Source organism: Gobius niger (assembly GCF_951799975.1).
Source record: "Gobius niger genome assembly, chromosome: 4".
NCBI lineage: Eukaryota > Metazoa > Chordata > Actinopteri > Gobiiformes > Gobiidae > Gobius > Gobius niger.
Window position 1 is genome coordinate 25,494,095 of NC_136855.1, and position 20,837 is coordinate 25,514,931.

Below are 20,837 nucleotides of genomic sequence, written 5' to 3' on the forward strand. Positions count from 1 at the left end.
GTTCATGACCGCTCTATGTGTTTAACTAAAGCATCGTCGTCATTGGCGTACTCTAAAGCCTCTCTTGTGTCCAGGTGATTCTGAGTATTTTGGTGCCTCCTGCCATTCTGCTGTTAGAGTATAAATCCAAAGCGGAGATGGCCCACATTCCCCAGAACCAGGAAGATCACCAGATGACAATGGAGGACAGTGAATGTAACTTCCAAAACATTGCTGAAGACATTCAAATGGTCAGTTTTTAAGGTTTCATTTTGTTTTACTTTGGATTCAGGCAGTCTTCATAGCCTCAGTTTATTCCTTTTGTTATTATGTTTAGTGTTAAATGTTTTTATTCTTATAAAAGTAAACCCGAAAATCTACACTCACCTTTATATAACCTCTATGGACCAGAGGCAAAGAATGGGATTAACCACAGACCTAATTTTCTATGAAGGCTTTAAACAGGAAAAAAAAAAAAAGGATGATTGAACTAGTGCTCCAGTTGATTTATGGAGGTCTGAATACTTAGAAATAAAGTGAAGAATATATGTAGCTAAATAACAAATAACTTACCCAATGTTGCAAAAGTTTTTGTATTATAAATCTGCAGGATGTGTTCAAGGAGAGCCGAGTGCATGACCATCTGGAGGGGAAAAATGAAATGGATCCACCCGTCCGCTCCAGAAAGCTGCCATTAACCAGGAAAATACATGCCTTCTACCATGCTCCTATTGTCAAGTTCTGGGCCAACACGGTACGTAAAGACATTCAGTCACGTGCAGAATCCCAAAGAGCTGTCTTTTCTTGTGTTGATCATACATTCTATCTTTAGCAAAGAAAAAAAAATCTAATTTAAAATGAATTTGTTTTACTCTTGGAGGAGAAAAAAACATGCACAAATGTAGACTCAAAGTGATTTATTCAACGTTAACAAAGTCTCTTTTTTAATCACCCCATAAGGCCATTTAAACTTATCAGTAAACTTTTCTCACATAAATTTGTTTATTTAAGCCTGAGGCGAGTTCACATGAACCCAGAGTTTCCAGGATTTCGGTGGTTGTTCAGGCTGTTGGGCTTTGACGTGTGTAGATACAATCTGAGAGGTGTGAGCTTATCTCTCTCTGGTGTTCATGTGTCGTGACTCGTGACATTACATTAATCCCTTCACTTCCAGCACACGGCATATCAAGTGCTAGTAATCTTTGAATATTTAAAGGTTTTCAAAGTTGAATATATGGGTTTGTGGAGTTTAGAAAGGCATGCTCTCTAAACATCCCCAATTGTCTTTTTCCCCCAGTTTTATTCAATTAAATCCTGGTGTCAGTTATTATAATAATAACATTACGCATTACGCAACCAAACCTATTGTTAAGCCTCGAATAGGGTCACTTTGATTACAATAGGTTGATGATAAGTGTGTGCTTCACTACATGTCTTCAATAAAACAAGGCATACATTAGTTTCACTGCCAGAGTCGTAATCCACGCAGCTGACCACCAGCTGGGCTCTGGGAGCTTCCAGATCATTTTCCTTTTAAGGGCCTCTACTATCATGACTCAAAATATTTTCAAGTGGGGTTTCCTCTGCACTGTAGTACAGTAAGGGACATTGCCTGTTAATATACTAATTGTAAAAAATAAACCTTTTACGACCAAACTGATTCCATAGATGTAAGGAGACCAACAGTTGTTGCTTTGATAATGATTATTTTATTACTTTTTTCAGCTTTTCTACCTTGCTTTTCTGATGCTCTACTCATTCGTGGTCCTGGTCAAGATGAATGACTGGCCTTCTCCTCAGGAGTGGATTGTCATTCTCTACATATTTTCATCTGCCATTGAAAAAATTCGAGAGGTAGTATTAATTTATCACTACATTACACGTGTTAAAGCAAGATCGCTATTGAACAGCACTCCCTGTTGTTTTTTCCTAGATGTTCATGTCTGAAGCAGGGAAAATAAGTCAGAAGATTAAAGTGTGGTTTGGTGAATATTTTAATGTGTCCGACTTTGTGGCAATTTTGACTTTCTTCATTGGCTTTGGCCTGAGGCTGGGTGGAGAGAAAGTCCTTACACCTGGAAGGACAGTGTATTGCCTGAATATAATCTTCTGGTATGTGCGGCTGCTTGATATACTCGCTGTCAACCAACAAGCTGGACCCTATGTGATGATGATTGCTAAAATGGTGAGTCCAATCACTGTGCATTGTTTATTTTGGATATTTTTATTGTGTTTTGTATTGTGGAAGGGAATGGTTTGGATTTTTACAAAATATCACTCAAGTTCTATACAAAATCGTAACATGAAAATGCCACAGTGCAAAGCTGCAAGTCTAATTCTATCAGAACACACACAGGCTGATTAAATATAATTCATTCTCATGATATTTGAATCATTTTCAATATTTCAGCTCACACCTATGTTGAAATCAGGTAATGTTGATATTTGGTCATTGTGTTTGAGCCCATAGCTGTAGAGCCATTGAGTTTCATCCATGTGATCACCCACACTGTGCCGAGTGCTCCTTAGATACAAGCATATGTGCCATCTTGGGAGTGTTTCTTCAGCCCTCAGTATTTTGTCACCAGGCTGAGTTTGGCTGCCAACATGAGAAAATTAATGTTGATCTCAACTTTTAGACTTCATCATCTACAGTATTGGTGATGTACTGTTGGTTCGAGATGGACCAATATACAGCATTAGGCCGATATTAACACTTTTTATACTAATGGCCATTGGCATCGACGTTGTTTTCATTCCATAGGGCTATCATGCCCAAAATTGTTGCCATACATATTACTTTTTATCTTTACTTAAATGTATTCCAGTCGGCTCCACATTTTGGATTGAAGATGTCAGCAGTGCTTATTGGCTGTCGGCAGCACAAATCAGTTTCAGCCATAAACCCCTCATATTAGTCAGCCTCTATGGTTGTTTCTTGATCCCCATTGTAAAGGATTAAATAGATTTTCTTATTTTTCAGGTGGCCAACATGTTTTATATTGTGGTAATAATGGTCATTGTGCTACTAAGCTATGGCGTACCCAGGAAAGCCATTCTGTACCCTAATGAAGAGCCCAGCTGGACCCTGGCCAAAGATGTGGTGTTCCAACCATACTGGATGATGTATGGGGAGGTGTATGCCTATGAAATCGATGGTAAGAAGGATGAACTTGGTAGGGAAGATTATGAGGGTAAGGACAACTTTTTAAAGCTCCTCACTAGAGCACGAGACCTGATTGTCACACAAAACTAGCACTGAAAATCAAGCCACTTAATGTAATCATTGTATTATTCACAGTCTCCTTCACATGTTAAGATCCATGTCCAGAGGCAGCCAAGCTGGACCCTTTGGGGACATGGCTGTTTTTGCTTCACCACAGCCTTGACTGCCTCGACTCTTGGTGATCTGCGTAAAGGCAGCAGTTAACTGATCATCTTTGAGTCCGTGCATTTGAAGCTCCGGTGGAACAAAACGCACCCTGATGCGGGCTTCACTTTTCAGCCAAATTTTCCCTTTTTTCACCCCAAATATTGTCAACTGGAGTGGGTTGATTGACTAGAGTGACCTGGTTTGAATGTATTTAGACTAGAGTTTTGACCATAGGCTGTAGATCAGTGAACTGAATAATAGCCCCAATGGACTTTGCCTCTCTTGAAGTTATTTTTGAACACAGGCTCGTCAGGCACAACTTTGTCCTATATTTGTCCATTCGCAGTTTTAATTTGGATATTTGCCCTATTCTAAATAATGCCTAGTGCTGGCTATTACGAAGAGACCTGGGCCATTTAGTCATGTTTCTGTGGTTGAATGATGGCAGTTTAGTTCTTGTTAAAAAAAAAAAGTGTAAAAGATAAATAAAAAAGCCTCAATAGGTGGTTGCTGTAGCCTAGATTATGTGTGTTGACTCTTTTAGTTTGTTTGCTTTGTGCTTCTCCTGATGGGTACTTTTTCCCACAGTGTGTTCCAACAGCACTGAAAATTCTGTTAAGGATTTATGTGCAGCAGGAGTTTGGCTGACTCCTCTCCTGCAAGCGGTCTACCTCTTTGTACAGTATATTCTAATGGTCAACCTTCTGATTGCCTTCTTCAAGTAAGTGACACGCTGTGATAGATTTTCTTCTACACTAGAAAAATTTTAATTATATTTTTCCTTTTTCTCTAGCAATGTCTACATTCAAGTGAAGTCTATTTCAAATCTTGTGTGGAAATACCAGCGATACCATTTTATCATGGCCTACCATGAAAAGCCTGTTCTCCCACCTCCATTTATCCTCCTTTGCCATATATACTCTCTGTTCTGTACATGTAGGAAGCGAAAGAAAGAGAATACTTATGGACCAAGTACGACCACTGCATTATTTCAGTCTAAGTCAAGTAGAATCAATACAATATGTAAATTGTATTTTCCTTTTTCAGAGCTATTCCTCACAGAGGAAGACCAAAAAAAGCTGCATGACTTTGAAGAGCAGTGTGTGGAGACATACTTTCATGAAAAAGATGATCAGTTTCACTCTGGGAGTGAGGAGCGCATACGCCTTACTTCAGAAAGGTACCATAATTAACACAAAATTCATGTTGTTCTAACTCTGTTGTACTTTGTGAGCATTGGCAAAATTCTGGTCTAATTTCCAGGGTTGAGACGATGTGTATGCAACTGAAAGAAGTGGGAAACAGGGTCAACTACATAAAACGCTCTTTGCACACACTGGACTCTCAGATCGGCCACCTCCAGGATCTCTCTGCTTTGACTCTGGACACTCTTAAGGCCCTCACTGCGCAGAGGGCGTCAGAGGACAGCAAAGTTCATAATCAGATCACCAGAGAAATAAGCCTTTCCAAAAATTTAGTCCCCAGCATTGCTCCAGTGCCTATGGACACGGGACTCTCCAAATCATCTGTGATTGGGAAATGTAGTTTAGGGGCTTACTTTGGTCCCTCTCATGGCACCTCCTTTCCCCAGAAAGAAGCTAACATAGCGGACTCTCTATTTGGGACTATGAGTGAAAGTGGCCGCAGATTGAAGGGTGCTGTTTCAGGATTGGGGAAGGACCTAAGCCTGAGTCCAGAGAAGAGGGGCTTGTTTGGGCTTGTGCCATTAGCTGCAGAGACTGGCTCTTCAAGGAGCGCTGGCCCCAGTGCCTTTGTCCAAAGTGCTGTGGCCTTGTCCCCTCTGGAGCTGCGCCACTCTCTCACACTGAGTATGCTGAGCCGTCCACATGAGCCGGGCTTTTCCGACTCCCCCTCCAGCCTGCCCAACGTGCCCTCAGGTGCGGCACTCTTCCACATCAGCAGCACGCCCTCGAGCCAACCTCACATGGCTGCAGCTAGATTTGACCACCCGCCCATGCAGCTTGAGAGCACAACTGTAGAATTTGGGGCATTTGTGGGTAAGTGTCAGAGTGAGGGGAGCTCTTGTTCAGTAACACAAAAGAAGACTCAAGCTGCGAATGAGTGTGCGAGTGTGTATCCTACTGTTGTTGTTATCTCTAAGACTTCAGCCTCTGCTCGGCCTATTCGCTTGTCTGCTTGCACTGCTAAGCCTCAAAACAAAGGGTGCTTAGGACAAGGGGAGGGAGAGGGCGGGACCACAGGCTATGTCAACCTGGCGTTTTTGAATGACGAGGGCCCAACACACCTGAATACATCACTGGGGGTTGTCCTTGAAGTAACCTCAGGGAAACCTAATCACAAGAAGCGGAACACACTAGACCTCCCCCGCTTGGTCTGTGCTGGCCAAAGCAGGAGAGTAAGCCACAAGAGGAATACTGCAAGTGGGCCAAATTCAACAAGAGGTTTGAATCAAGTTTAAGCTGGGTCTGCTGGGTGCTGGTGCCTGTCCATCTACCGATAATGATTTTCTGGTCATTATATAATCTCTGTTCTGTCTCCTTTTTTCCTGAAGGTGCATGAAAGCACACAGTATGATTCTTCTTCTTTTTTTGTCCAATGTATGTTTGAATAGTTTCAGCATTTTCTTTTCACACAAAATATATGGGAAATTTGGGAACTGAATGATTGGATAACGCATGAATGATTAAATGCGGAAGAAATACTATTATTTTTGGTGTCACTAAATGTGTCATGAATTTCAGGACATAGAGACAGTTCAGAGCTTGAACACTCTTCACCAAAACCTGGCCCTAGCACACAGCAAAGTCCCGAGATACAAACTCGCTCACAGGTAAAACCGTGTGTTTTAACGCACTAATAATCACTACTTGTAAAGAATGAGTCTTGGTATACTCTCCTTTTTGCAGTCTGAAACCCACGGTCACATGAGAGCAGTCAATTCTTACGCTGGCTTCACAGAGTTTGACAGAAACCCTAGTCTTCTCCATCCTGATTCAAGTAAGGCGTAACAAATGATTGAAACAAACAAATGATTAATTTCAAGGTAGTGCACGTTTTATTTGTGTATTCAGTTTGGAAGATTAAAATTTGCCTACTCTCTGCAGCATTGAAGAGGGACAAAAGCAGAGTTTCAGCTGAAGACATCCTAATTCATGAGGACCCAAGGACTGCTCACTTGCTTGTGAGTATAGCTGCATTCTAAACGCCCAAGTTTTAATACATTCAGAAGAAAACCTTTCTTATGATTTACTATAACAAAAGATACATACCTCTAGAATGCACCACAGATACTGTATGTATGAAGAACTAGCTTAGCGCTGGAGTGGCTAATTGGGAGAGCGATATGTGCTTGTCTGACTGCGCTCCACAGTGATTGGCTGATTACCTGCCTGTCAGGGGGCCCACCAGGCAGTTTGGTTTGGCCTGCTAAAGTGTGGCACACTGAATTGAAATGTATTGTACTTTAATTAGTTGATGGGTTGTCTCAACTGAAATATATATGCTTTTATAGTTGATGTGTGACCAACAGACTTGTGTAGGGCTGTTTGGGATCTGCTGCCTCAGTCATGGTGCTGTCAAATCAACTTTACAAAATACAGGTCTCTGAAATTAAACACAGCACTATAACAAAATGGCGGCTGTCTGCATGTTTATTTTTCAATATTACTGCCAATGTTTTTCCCAATAATAGAGAATATAAGACATTTAATTTATTTTGGGAAACTCCCAGAAGGCATATGTAGCGTTGTGGGGTGTTTACTGCAGGAACAAGCTACTTGAAAAGCCACATGGAATTCGGGTTTTTGCAATTAATAACCGCAGACTGGTTTGGCAGATGAAGTGTGGGTAAATACACGGAGCGGATTTGTCTGAATGCATGAGCTGAAAATGAGTCCCACCCCTAGCTAACTAACTAGCTCTTTTGTCTGACATTGCTGATCTATTTTGATTTTAGAAAACAATGTCATGATTGCTCTGCAAAATTATAGTAAATGTCTTTATGTATTTCAATGTAAATATTTTCTATTACCTTGTAAAACACATTTTATTTCCCCACTAGGAAAGGGTGCAGATGAAATCAGCCCAGGCCAGCAGTCTGTAAGTATCACTCTTGACACTCCTGATTATGTGTCAAATGTGTGACAAGAACTCCAGATGTGTGTGTATCATTTTGTAAAACATGTGACATGCTGCACTGAAATCAGTGGCTGAGATTTGACCATCTTTAACACAGTCCTAATAATGTAAACTCTTGCACTGTGAATGAAACTGTATTTTCTCAGTATCCCTTATTGAATTGTTATTAAGGTATGCATAACATAATTGATCCTTTTGTCCTTGTCAGACGAGCCCCAGGAGAAGATACTCTGAATGGTAAGACGTTTGATGCTTTCATGGTACAGCAGCAGCCGTCTTATACTATATAAATGCAAAGTTGCATGTCTTTTCTTTAAGAGCATGGTCTCCCTTTCATTCTGGCATGGATTATTTCTCCAGTGCTTAGGCAAAGTTTCATTTTGGTTCACAGTGCTTTTTTTATTTCTGTGGTTCCAGCCGCAGTTTCTCTGTACACGCCACGGCTCGCTCACCTTGGAGCCAGAAAGGACTGTGAGTAACCCTCACTGACCAATCAAACAGCATCAGTAATTTAATCTGACCACAAATTACAAACTGATCTGATTTTTAAAAAACACCATCAAAATCAAGTGACAGATTGCCATAATCAAATCTACATTATTGGAAGAGTTGTGTCTGAACATGAGCTACAGTTTAGAGGTAAAGTAACGGTAGCTGTGGTAAAGCGGCATCTACTGGACTATGCTGGAACTACACTAGACTTTCCTTAATCTGAGCTCTTACTTTTTTTGCAATTTTATATAGTTTTTTAAATTTATTAATATAAACTTTTTTTGTTTTTTACAGCTATTGGCTCGCCGTTTAAACCCATTGAAAATTACCAGTACTCAGGTGAGAAACCGGTTTATGGAATAAAAGCACGTTGTAATGTTTTTTGTTTTTGTTTTTTCATAACCAACATACCATTTTTTGTTGATTCAGCTGTGGAGCGAAACAATCTAATGAGGCTGTCCCAGAGTATCCCCTTCACCCCAGTACCTCCTAAAGGTAAGACCTGGCCTGCCGCACAATCACTGTGTCTCTTATTATTGTAAAATTTTTGCAAAAGTTTAAATAAAGCAAGGGCTTTAGAGCCACCCCTAATAATTACGAAACTAATTTGTTCTTTCAGACCTCTAGTGAAATTTAAAGATACATTAAAAATGATGTTTAAGAAAGAACCTCTGTTGCTTTATTAAAGGTGCACTATGCAACTTTTGATATGGAAAAAAAAAGCTGATATTTGTGACCTCGGTCATCGGTCTATAGGATGCTCCAGGATCACGTGTTTTATAGGTTTTCTGGTGAGAGGGTCAGTCAGCAGAGAAAACCTTCCAAACAATTGATCCTGGACGGCCTAGAGATCACTGTGATGAAAAGTAAAGACGCTTGCTGACCACGCATACAGCCTCTGGGTCACTATGGTCAAATACGCACAAATATCAACTTTTTTTTTAGCATAAAAAGTTGCATATTGCAGCTTTAAAGATTGCATGTTGCAAGAAATTGTCAGCATAACTAAAAGGATACATTACTAAGAATATAATGTCCCAAATAAACATCAATGGTAAATGGTCTCATCTTATATTATATAGCGCTTTTCCATCTACATCAGACACTCAAAGTGCTTTACAGCAAGGAACCACTCAACCATTCACTCCTTCATTCATACACAAGTGTACACAGACAAGGTGGGCGAAGTGTCTTGCCCATGGACAGTGTGCACCTTGAGGAGGCGGGATTCAAATCCCTGACCTTCCGATCATGAGACAACCCGCTCTACCATCTGTGCCACTGTCGCCCCATTCAATCATTCATTTTGTTTGATAAAAATGATGTGTTGATTATGTTTAGGTGAACCAGTCACAGTGTACCGCCTGGAGGAAAGCTCTCCTAACACTATCAACAACAGCATGTCTTCCTGGGCCCAGCGCGGCCTGAGTGCCAAAATAGAGTTCCTCAGTAAAGAGGAGATGGGTGGTGGTCTGCGGCGTGCCCTCAAGGTTCTCTGCACATGGTCGGAGTATGACATCCTCAAACCGGGCCATCTGTACATAGTCAAGTCCTTCCTTCCAGAAGTGGTCCAGACCTGGCAGAGCATCTACAAGGAGGAAACTGTGCTGCATCTTAGTCTCAGGGTAAAGGCTTTCTGCATATGCTCTATAGTACAGCTGTTTAAACATAGAGTTATAGTACTGTAATTGTGATGTACTTTTACAACTATCCATGCGTATGCTGTAAATAGTGCTTTTTACATTGTCATTGAAGTATTATCTGTTTTTTTGTTTGTGTTTCTGTATGGCTTTACAGGAAATTCAACAGCAACGAGCCGCGCAGAAGCTCACATTTGCCTTCAATCAAGTCAGACCTAAAACTATTCCTTATTCGCCAAGGTACTTTGTCTGACACCTATGCCACAGCTTAGTTCTGTGTGTCTAACACTTGATGCTGATGTTGTGCTCGGCTTGGTGTTCTGTGCACACTTTGAGTTTGTATTCTCTTTCATGTGAAGTATGTCTGCTTTTATATCAAAGGTTTCTGGAAGTGTTCCTGCTTTACTGTCATTCTGCTGGTCAGTGGTTTGCCATAGAGGAATGCATCAGTGGGGAGTTCAGAAAGTTTAACAATAACAACGGAGAGGAGATTGTCCCCACCAACCTTCTGGAGGAAACAATGCTGGCCTTCAGCCACTGGACGTACGAGTACACCCGCGGAGAGCTGCTGGTGCTTGACCTACAGGGTGAGCCACTCACCGCTGTGACTTAGACATAAATAGTGAGAGGAGCTGCTGTTATAACATGCGCCTGTCTGGTCTGCCTGTCTGTTGTAGGGGTTGGGGAGATTCTGACTGATCCATCAGTTATCAAGAGTGGTGAAAAAGGGTGAGTGCACACTTTAATAATTAACTTTAACATTTTAGCCACAGATGCGACTTCTTAAATATTGGTCAAATAACAAAACTGTTATTTTCAAATTTAAGATTTAAAATCAATAGCACATTGCTCACCCCTTGCTTTATTGCTTTTGACTGCTGTAGGTCCTATGATATGATTTTCGGTCCGGCCAACCTGGGGGATGATGCCATCAGAAATTTCCGTGCAAAGCACCACTGCAATTCCTGCTGCCGGAAACTCAAACTTCCTGGTAAGTTTTATTCCTTTCCAAAACACCTTTAATACAGTCAGAGTAAAGAAAACTGATGTCATTGCCCCTTTGTCAGACCTTAAGAGGAATGAGTACACCCCAGACAAGGTGTCATTCCCCCAGGATGACCCCTCCAATTCAGAGGAAGGAGTAAAAGAGGCCCGCCAGTCCATGAGGCTTATGATTTAGCTGAAAGTCTTCAGTTTCTTGCCTATATCATTTTATCTTTTGACGTTAAAGCCAAGGAGCAAGTCTTTTCCACTTGACTGAAAGAATCATGTGTTTCTGTGGAAACCAGAGCATGCAGGCTGTAATGTCTTTGTCCCGCCAAAATGCTGTGTTGTCACACTAAACTGACAATTTTTATTTTTTAATACATGAATGGGAAACTATTTTAAACACTTTGTATATGTTTCTGAGTCTATATGAACTGCATATTGATATGTAAATGGACAGGTACATTATTATTGTAAAGTATTGCTTATATTATTTATTACACATTTTTGAAGGTTGCCTTGTTTGAAATATCAAAGTGCATTGTTGATCTGCTATAGCTGCTTCAAAACAGCCAGTTGCCACTGCTGCAGATCATCACTGTTTTTATAAGTGTATTTTTGACTTGTCAAATATTATTGAAATATACAGGAATTTAAAAAACATACATTTTGGGCAGATTGCAATGCAACTTTTACAGAACGATGTATGTTATTTTACTGTGTTTTAAAGAGTTAAAAATATTTCTGAAAGTTTTTATTGTTACAGTAAGGTACTATTGCTATCTTTGTCATCAATTGTTGATACATCACAATCTACTGTATCTTATAGATACTGATATCTGGCATGTGCTGAACAAATGAAATATTTTATTCAGGGGAATTAAATAAGGGTATTACTGTATATGTTTTGTACTTGGTATATCATTTTAAACTAATAAAACATGTAAAATACAGTGGCTTTGGGGGTTCTTTTGGAGAATGACGTTACTTTAAGCAAATAATGTAGCTCATTGTAACTTTTGAATGGGTTTCCCTTAACATTTCTTTCGGTACTTTCCGAGAGACATGAGGAAGTGTTGACACAATGGTGTGGTTTGCATACAGCTGATGACTGCACTATGTCACAATGAGCTGTTCCAGTTCTCTTTATGGATAGCAGCAAAACTACCTGTCCATTTAAATGCAATTTACGAGCTCGAAGTTCGTCCATATTTCCATTACAAACTTGTCAAATGTGAATTTAGTCGCTGATGTTACCACTGAATGCTGCTGTAGATTCTGTTCCACTGTGTTGAGGTTTAGCTGTTGACCTCGTTTCAACCATGCATATTACGGTTTGTTTTTCTCTGCGTTAAAAGTGCTCATGTGAATCAAAAACATGTCATACTTAATGCGCACACGTGTCAAAAGCACAAAGTGAACAGACTCTTTTGATTGTATATTTTATTACAAAACGTGTGACAAATAAATACAGTAAAAATATGTAAGAGTTCTGTGGAGGAAATGCCACTGCAACGCTTTTGTTCTGAATAATAGGCCTAGATACAAATTGGTCCCAGTTTTGGTAAATGAATATCAAGCATAAATGTTCTGTAGCACCATTGGACAGCCATTAATGCTGCACATAGCTCAGATCAACTGTTCATATATATATATATATATATATATATATATATATATGTATATATGTATATATATATATGTATCAGAAAACTAAGGGTTCACATAAATGTAGGGCAAACAAAAAATACATACAGATAATGGCCACTGCTTACCGTTTCAGTTCATATAAATATAATATATTAATTTATACATTGTACACTTAAGATGACTCTAATGCACATACAAATTGGATAAAAACATGAAATGAAGGCAGCCGTCAAATTTAAACTCAAGTGAAAAGATTTAACATGAACCTAAATGTTCCCTTTAGCTGCACAAGTGAAAATAGATGCAGCCAAACCAATGATATGCTCCTCACATCACTCCTGCACTGAAGGCATGGGATTACTATTTTTTTTTTTTTTACAATCTTTAGGAGAAATGGACTCAAGTCAGTACGCGATGCATTTGAAGTCTGAGGATGTGCAAACATTCAGTTGTTGACATGAAATCACAACAGTATAGCAAGTCTCCCAGCATGAGCGTGGTTCCGAACTTCCAGACAACTGTGCCAAATTGAATGAGAACATCAAAGCTAGCGCACCAAGAGAAAGGTGAGGCCAGCCAGACCCACCCCAGCAGCAGCAAACAGAGCAGTCTTCATGGATGAGTCCTGGTCCACCTTCCCGGAGTGGCAGGAGAACTCACAGAAGCCTCCCTGCACAAAGAAACAGTATAAACAATCAACATGTCTGATAGGTTATGAAATTCCAGGCTTTAGGTTGGACATGTTTTTTTTTACCTCAATAAAGTAACTAACTAACCCCAGTAAAGCAATGAAAACACCTGCTCCCCTCTCCAGGTGTTACACTTTCAGTTTGGCACAGAGCAATAAGGCCGTTACAGAAGGTCCATCTGGCTGTGCTTGCGTGTCTGTTGAAAGCAGCTGCAGCTGAAGAAAGGAGGGTGTGTGTTTGTATGTTTATGTGGCTGTGTAGGAGGGGGCCGGCCCATTCACAAAAGCAGACATTCAAAAGGAGCCACAATGATTTTAGTCAGACACCGGGGTTCTCAGTCTGCCCAAAGAAGTCATAACTAACATTTTAGGCTCTTCCAGTAAAGCTGACAGTTTAAAAATATCCTTTTTATGCCTCCTGACTCACAGTGACTCAAACAAAATGCTGACAGTAGTTCCAGAGAATTCAGAACTGAAACTATTTCCGGTGCTTTCATTCACAGGAATGCAGTATCATATTCATTGTCTTTTAATGGCAAAGTACAGAAGCAGGTCGACTACAGAATGAGTATGTTATAACACTGGTTACTATTGAATGAGAGGAATCTAAACACATTTGGTATACATCGTTTTGGAGTCAGATAAATATCGTCAGAAGTTAATTAGACCTACCCAGCCTCCATTGTCCAGCAGCCAGTCTCTCTTCTCCTCTCCCAGGTAATCTGCTATGGTTTCTGCCAGCAGCCTGCAGTCTGCGGGCACTTTCCCAGGGTCCTGCCCTGACCTGCTGCACTTCTGCTCTTGTATCTGTCTGGCCAGCACCCCAGCAAAGGTGAAAAGAGACACAACCCTCCCCCAGTTCAAGAGTCCATCTCCCACCAGCTCCTCCATGACCTTCCTGAGACTGGAGCAGGGGTCCGGCCCGCACTGTTTCAGGAAGGTCTGGCTCAGAGTGTGGAAGCGTGCCTTGTGCTGGGCCTCCATGTCTTGGCCCAGACGCCTCATGGCAGCAGCTGACCCGCTGGGAGGAGGACGGGCTGCCTGGGGGCTGCAGCACAGGCACAGGTAGTCCTCTGCCAGAGCCAGGGTCTCTTTCCACAGCCCACACGACATTTTCTAATGAAGAACACAGGGAGGTTTCATCATTGATTGGGGACATAGTAGCCTAATACAAAAATCTATGCTTTACAAACCCTATCTCCATCATGCAAATGGCCTCAGTGAGGAGTAATTGATGCGCTTTATGGGCTGTAGTGATAAGCAAACACACTGCATCACGCAGTGTGATGCTGATACCATGCTAAATGTCAAACATATAATAAACACAGGCCTATACGATGATAGATCATTTGTTTTATTATATGAGGAGGCCTATAAGCCTTTAACCGGTGAACTCATGTAGCTGCTGTCACGCAATGGAGGACACAAAGGACCGCGTTCAGTAGTAGCTACTACTACGCTCACAATGAGGACAAACTCCGGGCCACGTCTACGCACTAAAAGCATTAAACAATCGCTTCCCTTTGTCTTCACATGACAATGAACCTAATATGATCGGGAACATTGGAATAAAACACAAATGATCTTAATAAAAGAGAGACTCACCCTCCCAGCGATATCAGGCTGCTCGCTGCACATTGAACAGCGGAAGGAGACGTCGTTTCATTCAGCGCTTCTCTCTTCACCAACTGCGCATTTATCACACGCTCCGCCCCCGCGATACTACAGCATTACTACAGGCGCACGAGCCGCAAAAAGCCCAGCGAGCTATGAAACCCCCTCAGCAGAGGAACAAAAACCCCTGACGTATATAACCATTGAAAGCTCCACTTATTTTCCCTGATATGTGTCCTATAATCAATACTGTCCCTATGTCCCCCTGTCTTTATGAATCTTTAGTGATACTACTAAAGCAATTGATTTCTACTTAAATTAGACCCACCTATTAGACTCATTTAGCTAAATTTGCTCAGTCCCAAACCAAATATTTTCCCTTTGGAACAAATGAAATTTCCCAAAAATAAAATACTCATGCAGAAGCCGTGTCAGTGTTGATGTGGACATGGACAGCTGACCTTTGACCACAAACAAAGACGTGGATGATTTGATTCAGTCAGTATTACAAAACAACACAAAACCATTCTGGTATTCTGAGGAGAGGGGGAAAGAGTGTGAGGCTTGGTCAGGCTGGCTGTCAGTCATGGAGCAGCATGTTATTGTGTCCTTGGGCAAGGCGCTTGAGTGTATGTAAATGTGGTGGTGGTTGGTGAGGAGTCTGTTCCAGGGCAGCGACAGGAAGAACAAGGGCCACATATTGAAGTGTGTATGGTGTATTGATCACCAGTTGAGAACCTCCAGTATATGCAACGTTCTTTACAATAGTGCTCAGTGAGATATGATTAGAATAAAATCACAGCAAAGTTTTGTTTTATTCATCTTTTATTTGTCTAAGATATACATGTTTAAAAAACGTATCTTATTGGAAAAGACAACTACTCTCTGCTATTATTTACAGTTGAGAGTGGATGTGATATAAAGACAAATTAAATATTGTCTACATGGCAATCCAGAGCAATCACATATTCCTACAAAATTACATTTAACAATCCTTTCGTGTGTCATGTTCCTCAATGTTGAAATACATCTTAGGCCCAGATCTATAAAACAGCAATAGGTAAATTTAGCTGTACAGATACAGCACATTTCTTACGGTAATATTAAAAGTTCTAGTAAAAAGGAAGCTCCACTCACGCGTAGTGTATGGTCCCAAGAGGCTGAACACAGCGCTGTGCCGTCAGGGGATACTCGCACTCTGCTGACACGGTTCTCATGTCCAAACAGAACTGAGCTCCGTGTCCCCTTCAATACGTCCCACACATTGATAGTGTAGTCATTATAGCCAGCAAACAGCAGGCGACCTGAGGTGAACATTAATGGGAGTATACAGAGTTTAAAAATGTTAAACTAAGTATTTTCCTCCCCCCAAATGTTCCAGCCATGTCCTAATGTGTAGAATGAGCCCAGAACTATTGTCACTCAAAAAGTTGTTACTTCGGCCGAAGTGCCGTCATGCATGAGCTTAAAATAGAAGCTGCAGTTACGAATAAGACCTGAGGTGGCAGTAGTGAGTATAAAATGACCAACTTTAATCGAGTCTCTTTAACTCAATGGGAGAACCTGGGTGATTACATGGAAACTCATGTATTAAGCAAATGTTGTGTCAAGTTACCGCTTAGAGAAAAGTCCACAGTGGAAGCACCAAATATGACGCTGTCCTTTTGGTAGACAGCCACTTCACGGTCAGCACGCAAATCATAGAAACGGCACTGTGGAAAACCACATGTGAGACATAATATCTTCTTTGGTGCTCACAAATAAGAATTAAACAGAATAGACAACAATATGTAATGAATGTCAGATAATTTAGTTCAATGAAAAAGTGCCTCACTGTGGCATCGTCTGAAGCAGATGCAAAGGCATCTCCACTGGGATAGTATCTAGAAAACAGCAGTCATTTATAAGTTATTATATGTAAATGACTGTAATTATTGCAAGTGTCATCATATTACACCACCACATTACAACAATATGTACATAAAAAGCTGAACAACATACTTCACACAGTTGATGTCAGACAAGTGACTCTCAAAAGACTGAATGTTCTGCCCAGAGCGCATATCCCACACATTGGCCTTCTTATCACAGCCCTAACAGATTAAAGAAATAAAACTGTTATGGCTGCAGTATTGGATTGGAGAGACTGCCAGATGCATCTAGTCTCACCCCAGAAACAAAAGTATTTCCAGTTTCAGATGGAGCCAGATCCAGGGACAGGACATCACCAGTGTGACCATGGAAACTCTGCAGCAGCTGCCCACTCTCCACATCCCACAACGCACACGAGCCGTCTCCGCTGGAGGTCAAAATCTAACAAAGACGGGCAAAAATACAGCAAACCCATTACACATTTGGTCATCAATTGCCAGTTTGATTATGGACAAGCATCAGAAATCCCTTCCAGGCTAACAGTTGGATTAGGGTGCTCCCATTGGATGAGCTCAGGTCCAATACACCCTTCATGAGCTAAGAATGCCATTATGTTTAACACACAAACAGTGCCAGTAATACAGGTGGGATCATTGGAGCCCCAACTATCTGAAAACGCAGCTCTGAGCCTTCTTTATCCCGTGGATGTCATAAAAAATAAAATTAAAACTGGTGTTTGCGTCTGAAGAAACATGCGCTAGTCTTGAAAGCAAAAACTTTCAAGAAAACTTAAAAACTCTCTAAAATGTGCACAGAACATAGCTAGCACTGTATATGCGTGTGTAAAATGAAAGGCAGTATGTCTGAGTGCGCATGTTAAATACCCAGCCCTCGGGGTCAGGATGCTCCACTCTTTCTCAGATAAAAGCCACTCAGTATCTATTAATACACCCAGAGTAGCAGACCACCCCCCCATTCTGTCCTGCTCTCTTTAACCTTGGCACTGCTGTGCAACTCATTTAGATCAACACTTTTATTACTTCATACACTAACAGGAAAATTGTCGACTTATCCCCTAAAATGTCTTGACATGTCTTTGCCGATTGGCTCGAGTGTTTAAAATGCTTTAGAGTGTTACCTGATTGTCAGAGTTAGTGAAGGTGCATCCTGACACATAGTTGGTGTGCATAGCGACAGCCTTCTTCTTTGCAGACAAGTTCTCATTCTTATCCATGGACAGCGGGTACACTGAACACTTATTATCCAGGCCGCTTTAAAAGGAAGATAAGGAAAATTCAGCAAAATAAATAAATAAAAGCAAATGCAACAATCACAAGAATGAGATTTGCTTACCCACAAGCCACTGCACAGCCCGAGGGTGCATAGGCACATGCCATTACCCATGTGCAGGGCACACTGATCCCATTTTCCTACAACGCAAAAAATATACAACTTCAATTTCACACACATAGAATTTTCTAGATCTATATTCACTAATTACATTCAGACTACCGCCTGCTTACAGACGCCATTAAACAGATAATCAGAGATATTCAGAGATAATCTGAACTCTTTCCTGTAATGTAACCAGTGCATCTCTCAGAGGAGAAGAGGATGACACTTCTTCAGAGTGGAAGAGGATGACCCCAGTGCCATTCAGCACCGACTCATATGGTGTTATAATCATGTCCAAGCAGACAGCTCCTCATGCTCTCAGTTAAGCAAGACCTTTAACTGTTGCCCAGTTTAAAATGTCCAAGAAACGAAAACACCTGAGGTCAGACTAGGCCAACCCCATGTGTCAACTCACCTTATTGAGGGTGAATCCATCCCAGACAATAACTTTTCCATCCTGTTACAAAAGTGTGTTAGTAGCAGAATGGCCCATAGTTGATCCATTTGTGTATCTATCAGTGTGTACCTGTGAGGAGCTGACCAGACGACGCTTGTCCTTACACCAGTCCATGCAGAGCACCTTGTTTCCATGACCCTTGAGCACACGCCTGGTCTTTATGGGAAGAGCACCCAACACCTCAATCTTATCAGCCACCTGATGTACTTCACATAGAAGATAATTTAGTAAGCACAAAATCTAAGTATAAGGACTAGTCTACAGGGAGGCCAATGGGAGTTTGAATTTGAAGTAAATACAATAAAATGAGTTGGGGTAACAACAACTATTATTTCTTGGGCACACTTATTTCATCTAAAACAGTAAAATAACTGTATTTATATTATGTCACAAAAAGTGAAAACGTATATTCTTACGCTCCACGTCGTTGAGTTTGCCCCGCTCTTCCTCCAGTTTCTTCTTGAGACTCTCGCACTCGCGCTTCAGCGACGCCACGCTCTCCCCGCTCGTCAGGCCCTGACAAGCCATCTTCACCGGGCAGAACACAAGCACAAGCGTGAGGTCATGAGAAATGAACCAGGAACCAGGAGTCCAGACGTGCAGACCGAGGATGTTTGCCAACACAAAAACCACGACACCGGGCAATCACTAAAGGAGCAAAGTGGTCCTGCTCTCCCACCCCCTCCCCCCGTGCAGAGCGGAGACCCAGCCAGCTGTGCATGACTGCCCCAAATTGGCTTCTTAGCGCAATTTTATGTTACTACACGCGCCATTATCAAATCATGGGCAGAAACCTGTCCCGCACTTCCCACCCATGAAAATTATATATACATATTTTAAACAATGCAGTTAAACACAATAATAAAAATAAAAAAATGAAAAAAAATAAAAAAATATATATATATAGGGGTTTGAAAGTGGGATAAAAATTAAAAAACTATTTCCCCGGCACCAGTTTTTATACCTTGCACTTAAAATGAAAAATCTAAATGTATTTAAAAAATATATTTCTTACCAATTCCAAACAAACAGAGAATGGACTTCAACTACTTTGCAGATCTTAAATTAACCATTTATTAAAGTGTGTCATGGGTGTTACCAGCATTATCTTTTAAAAAAGACAAAGAAAAATGCCCAAGCTGTTATGTCTGGTAGTAATGGTAGGAACGTATTGAACAGGTTCTGGTAATTTCTCTGTGAAAAATAATGGCCACAATCTGATAATGATGTGACGTAGCCAATCTGTTATAGAGTAAAAAATATAATAAAGACAAAAAACAAAAAACAGGCTACAGATTTCCAGGATTTTTTTCTTCTTCTCCAAATTGTAGCCCCTTTGTATTCAGATCCAGGAATAATATTCTACGTATATATTATTTTACTTGACCACCAAACATTATAGCAGATCTCCTGATAGTTAGTCTATTGAACATGCAAGGAGAACACTTTTTACTGCTGTCATATAGCTATTGTAGGACAGTTGGCCAAATGAGCCATCAAAAATGTTCTTCTTCCCACTCCCTTTTAGGCAGAATTGGTCATTATGTTACATGAGTCTGTCGTGTGCCTTATATTCTTGTGCTGCTGCCTTAACAAAATGAAATGGAAATGAATGAGAAATGAAGAATAATATGCACCGGTTTGGTCCATAAGCCTCGTACAGTAATATAAGTGTATTTGTGCCCATGATTATATAAACAAACCCATGTCAGGACAAAAGGCTGTACAGGTACATTACCATTTCCACACAGAAGGAGCAGTAGTTGATTGGCTCATTCTTGACGTAAATGTTCATGAGGGGGCTTGGTTTGCCACAGCTTTCACAGGGGCCAAAAGTGGCCGCCATGAAGGTTTGGTCACACATGGTTACAGGTGATCAGCTGCCCAAGCCTGAGAAAAGGGGACAGAGGATTTCTTTTACACATATGACATCTTGCGGTGGTTGACTTTAAAGATAAGTAGTTAGTAATCTACTCCAGCCTGATCCTTCTCTGAGGCGCTGGACAGAGGAGCCATGTTGAAGCTATTCTGGGACCTGATCATCTTCAGAATGAATAACAATTGAATAAAAATCTGTCTTCAAGAAGGAATCATTTGCCTTAACATTCTTCTTAGACACTGTACAATGTTTTCAGATTGAAGAAAAAAAAAGGGTCTGTATTTTAGTGTTCTTTAGGCTCCTACAAGGAAATATAAGGAATTATTTATTGTTTAGAAGTCAAAAGTGTAATCATGTTAAAAGTCATTCAGAATTTCAAGTCTTTTCATCACAGCACAATTTAAGGCTCCACCTCAAACATGTAAATTACAAGCAAACAGCATCATTCATTTGTAGAGATCACAAACAATCCTAAACAAAATCAACAAACCATGTTCACATAAAATATGTATTTCAGGAAAGACTTACCCAAGAAGAAAATGTTTTCCCTGTTAAAAGGTCTCGGTCCGTGGACCAGCAGATTCCTAGTGAAGAGGATTCAGCGCAGGACTGAGTGGGAGCTGTAAGCCTCTTAACAAGTGTTTAAGCCACGCTCCGCTTTTACTTCTCTTCTTGGTGTATGTCCCTGCAGC

The 20,837-nt window shown here is 40.8% G+C and overlaps 3 protein-coding genes across 4 annotated transcripts in view; 1 reads left to right on the forward strand and 2 right to left on the reverse strand.

Annotated features, from left to right (window-relative positions):
- Positions 1-11,496, forward strand: part of trpm7 (transient receptor potential cation channel, subfamily M, member 7) — a 35,119-nt gene extending 23,623 nt beyond the window's left edge. For both annotated transcript variants that reach the window (XM_079555948.1, XM_079555949.1), the window contains exons 18-40: positions 75-230; positions 590-733; positions 1,705-1,833; positions 1,913-2,164; positions 2,963-3,137; positions 3,941-4,073; positions 4,146-4,324; positions 4,400-4,532; positions 4,616-5,370; positions 6,076-6,164; positions 6,241-6,331; positions 6,439-6,515; positions 7,395-7,432; positions 7,680-7,708; positions 7,889-7,942; positions 8,258-8,302; positions 8,393-8,458; positions 9,305-9,588; positions 9,761-9,843; positions 9,985-10,190; positions 10,281-10,332; positions 10,488-10,594; positions 10,671-11,496. In XM_079555948.1, coding sequence (XP_079412074.1) covers positions 75-230; positions 590-733; positions 1,705-1,833; positions 1,913-2,164; positions 2,963-3,137; positions 3,941-4,073; positions 4,146-4,324; positions 4,400-4,532; positions 4,616-5,370; positions 6,076-6,164; positions 6,241-6,331; positions 6,439-6,515; positions 7,395-7,432; positions 7,680-7,708; positions 7,889-7,942; positions 8,258-8,302; positions 8,393-8,458; positions 9,305-9,588; positions 9,761-9,843; positions 9,985-10,190; positions 10,281-10,332; positions 10,488-10,594; positions 10,671-10,783 — 3,390 coding nt within the window. In that variant the 3' untranslated portion in view covers positions 10,784-11,496. The remainder of the gene's footprint in view (positions 1-74; positions 231-589; positions 734-1,704; positions 1,834-1,912; positions 2,165-2,962; positions 3,138-3,940; positions 4,074-4,145; positions 4,325-4,399; positions 4,533-4,615; positions 5,371-6,075; positions 6,165-6,240; positions 6,332-6,438; positions 6,516-7,394; positions 7,433-7,679; positions 7,709-7,888; positions 7,943-8,257; positions 8,303-8,392; positions 8,459-9,304; positions 9,589-9,760; positions 9,844-9,984; positions 10,191-10,280; positions 10,333-10,487; positions 10,595-10,670) is intronic.
- Positions 11,497-12,275: 779 nt separating this feature from the next.
- On the reverse strand, positions 12,276-14,676 carry bcl2l10 (BCL2 like 10). Its single transcript, XM_079555911.1, has 3 exons — positions 14,534-14,676; positions 13,601-14,044; positions 12,276-12,910 (listed from the first exon to the last, which is right to left on the reverse strand). The coding sequence occupies exons 1-3, from the start codon at positions 14,564-14,566 to the stop codon at positions 12,788-12,790; spliced, it is 600 nt and encodes a 199-aa protein (XP_079412037.1). The 5' UTR covers positions 14,567-14,676; the 3' UTR covers positions 12,276-12,787.
- An 810-nt stretch (positions 14,677-15,486) lies between these two features.
- On the reverse strand, positions 15,487-20,733 carry gnb5b (guanine nucleotide binding protein (G protein), beta 5b). The gene is made up of 13 exons (XM_079555252.1): positions 20,674-20,733; positions 20,005-20,156; positions 18,683-18,794; positions 18,336-18,472; positions 18,225-18,266; positions 17,768-17,844; positions 17,553-17,685; positions 16,712-16,855; positions 16,544-16,635; positions 16,377-16,425; positions 16,158-16,254; positions 15,680-15,846; positions 15,487-15,585 (listed from the first exon to the last, which is right to left on the reverse strand). The coding sequence occupies exons 2-13, from the start codon at positions 20,128-20,130 to the stop codon at positions 15,574-15,576; spliced, it is 1,188 nt and encodes a 395-aa protein (XP_079411378.1). The 5' UTR covers positions 20,131-20,156; positions 20,674-20,733; the 3' UTR covers positions 15,487-15,573.
- Between the last annotated feature and the right edge of the window lie 104 nt (positions 20,734-20,837).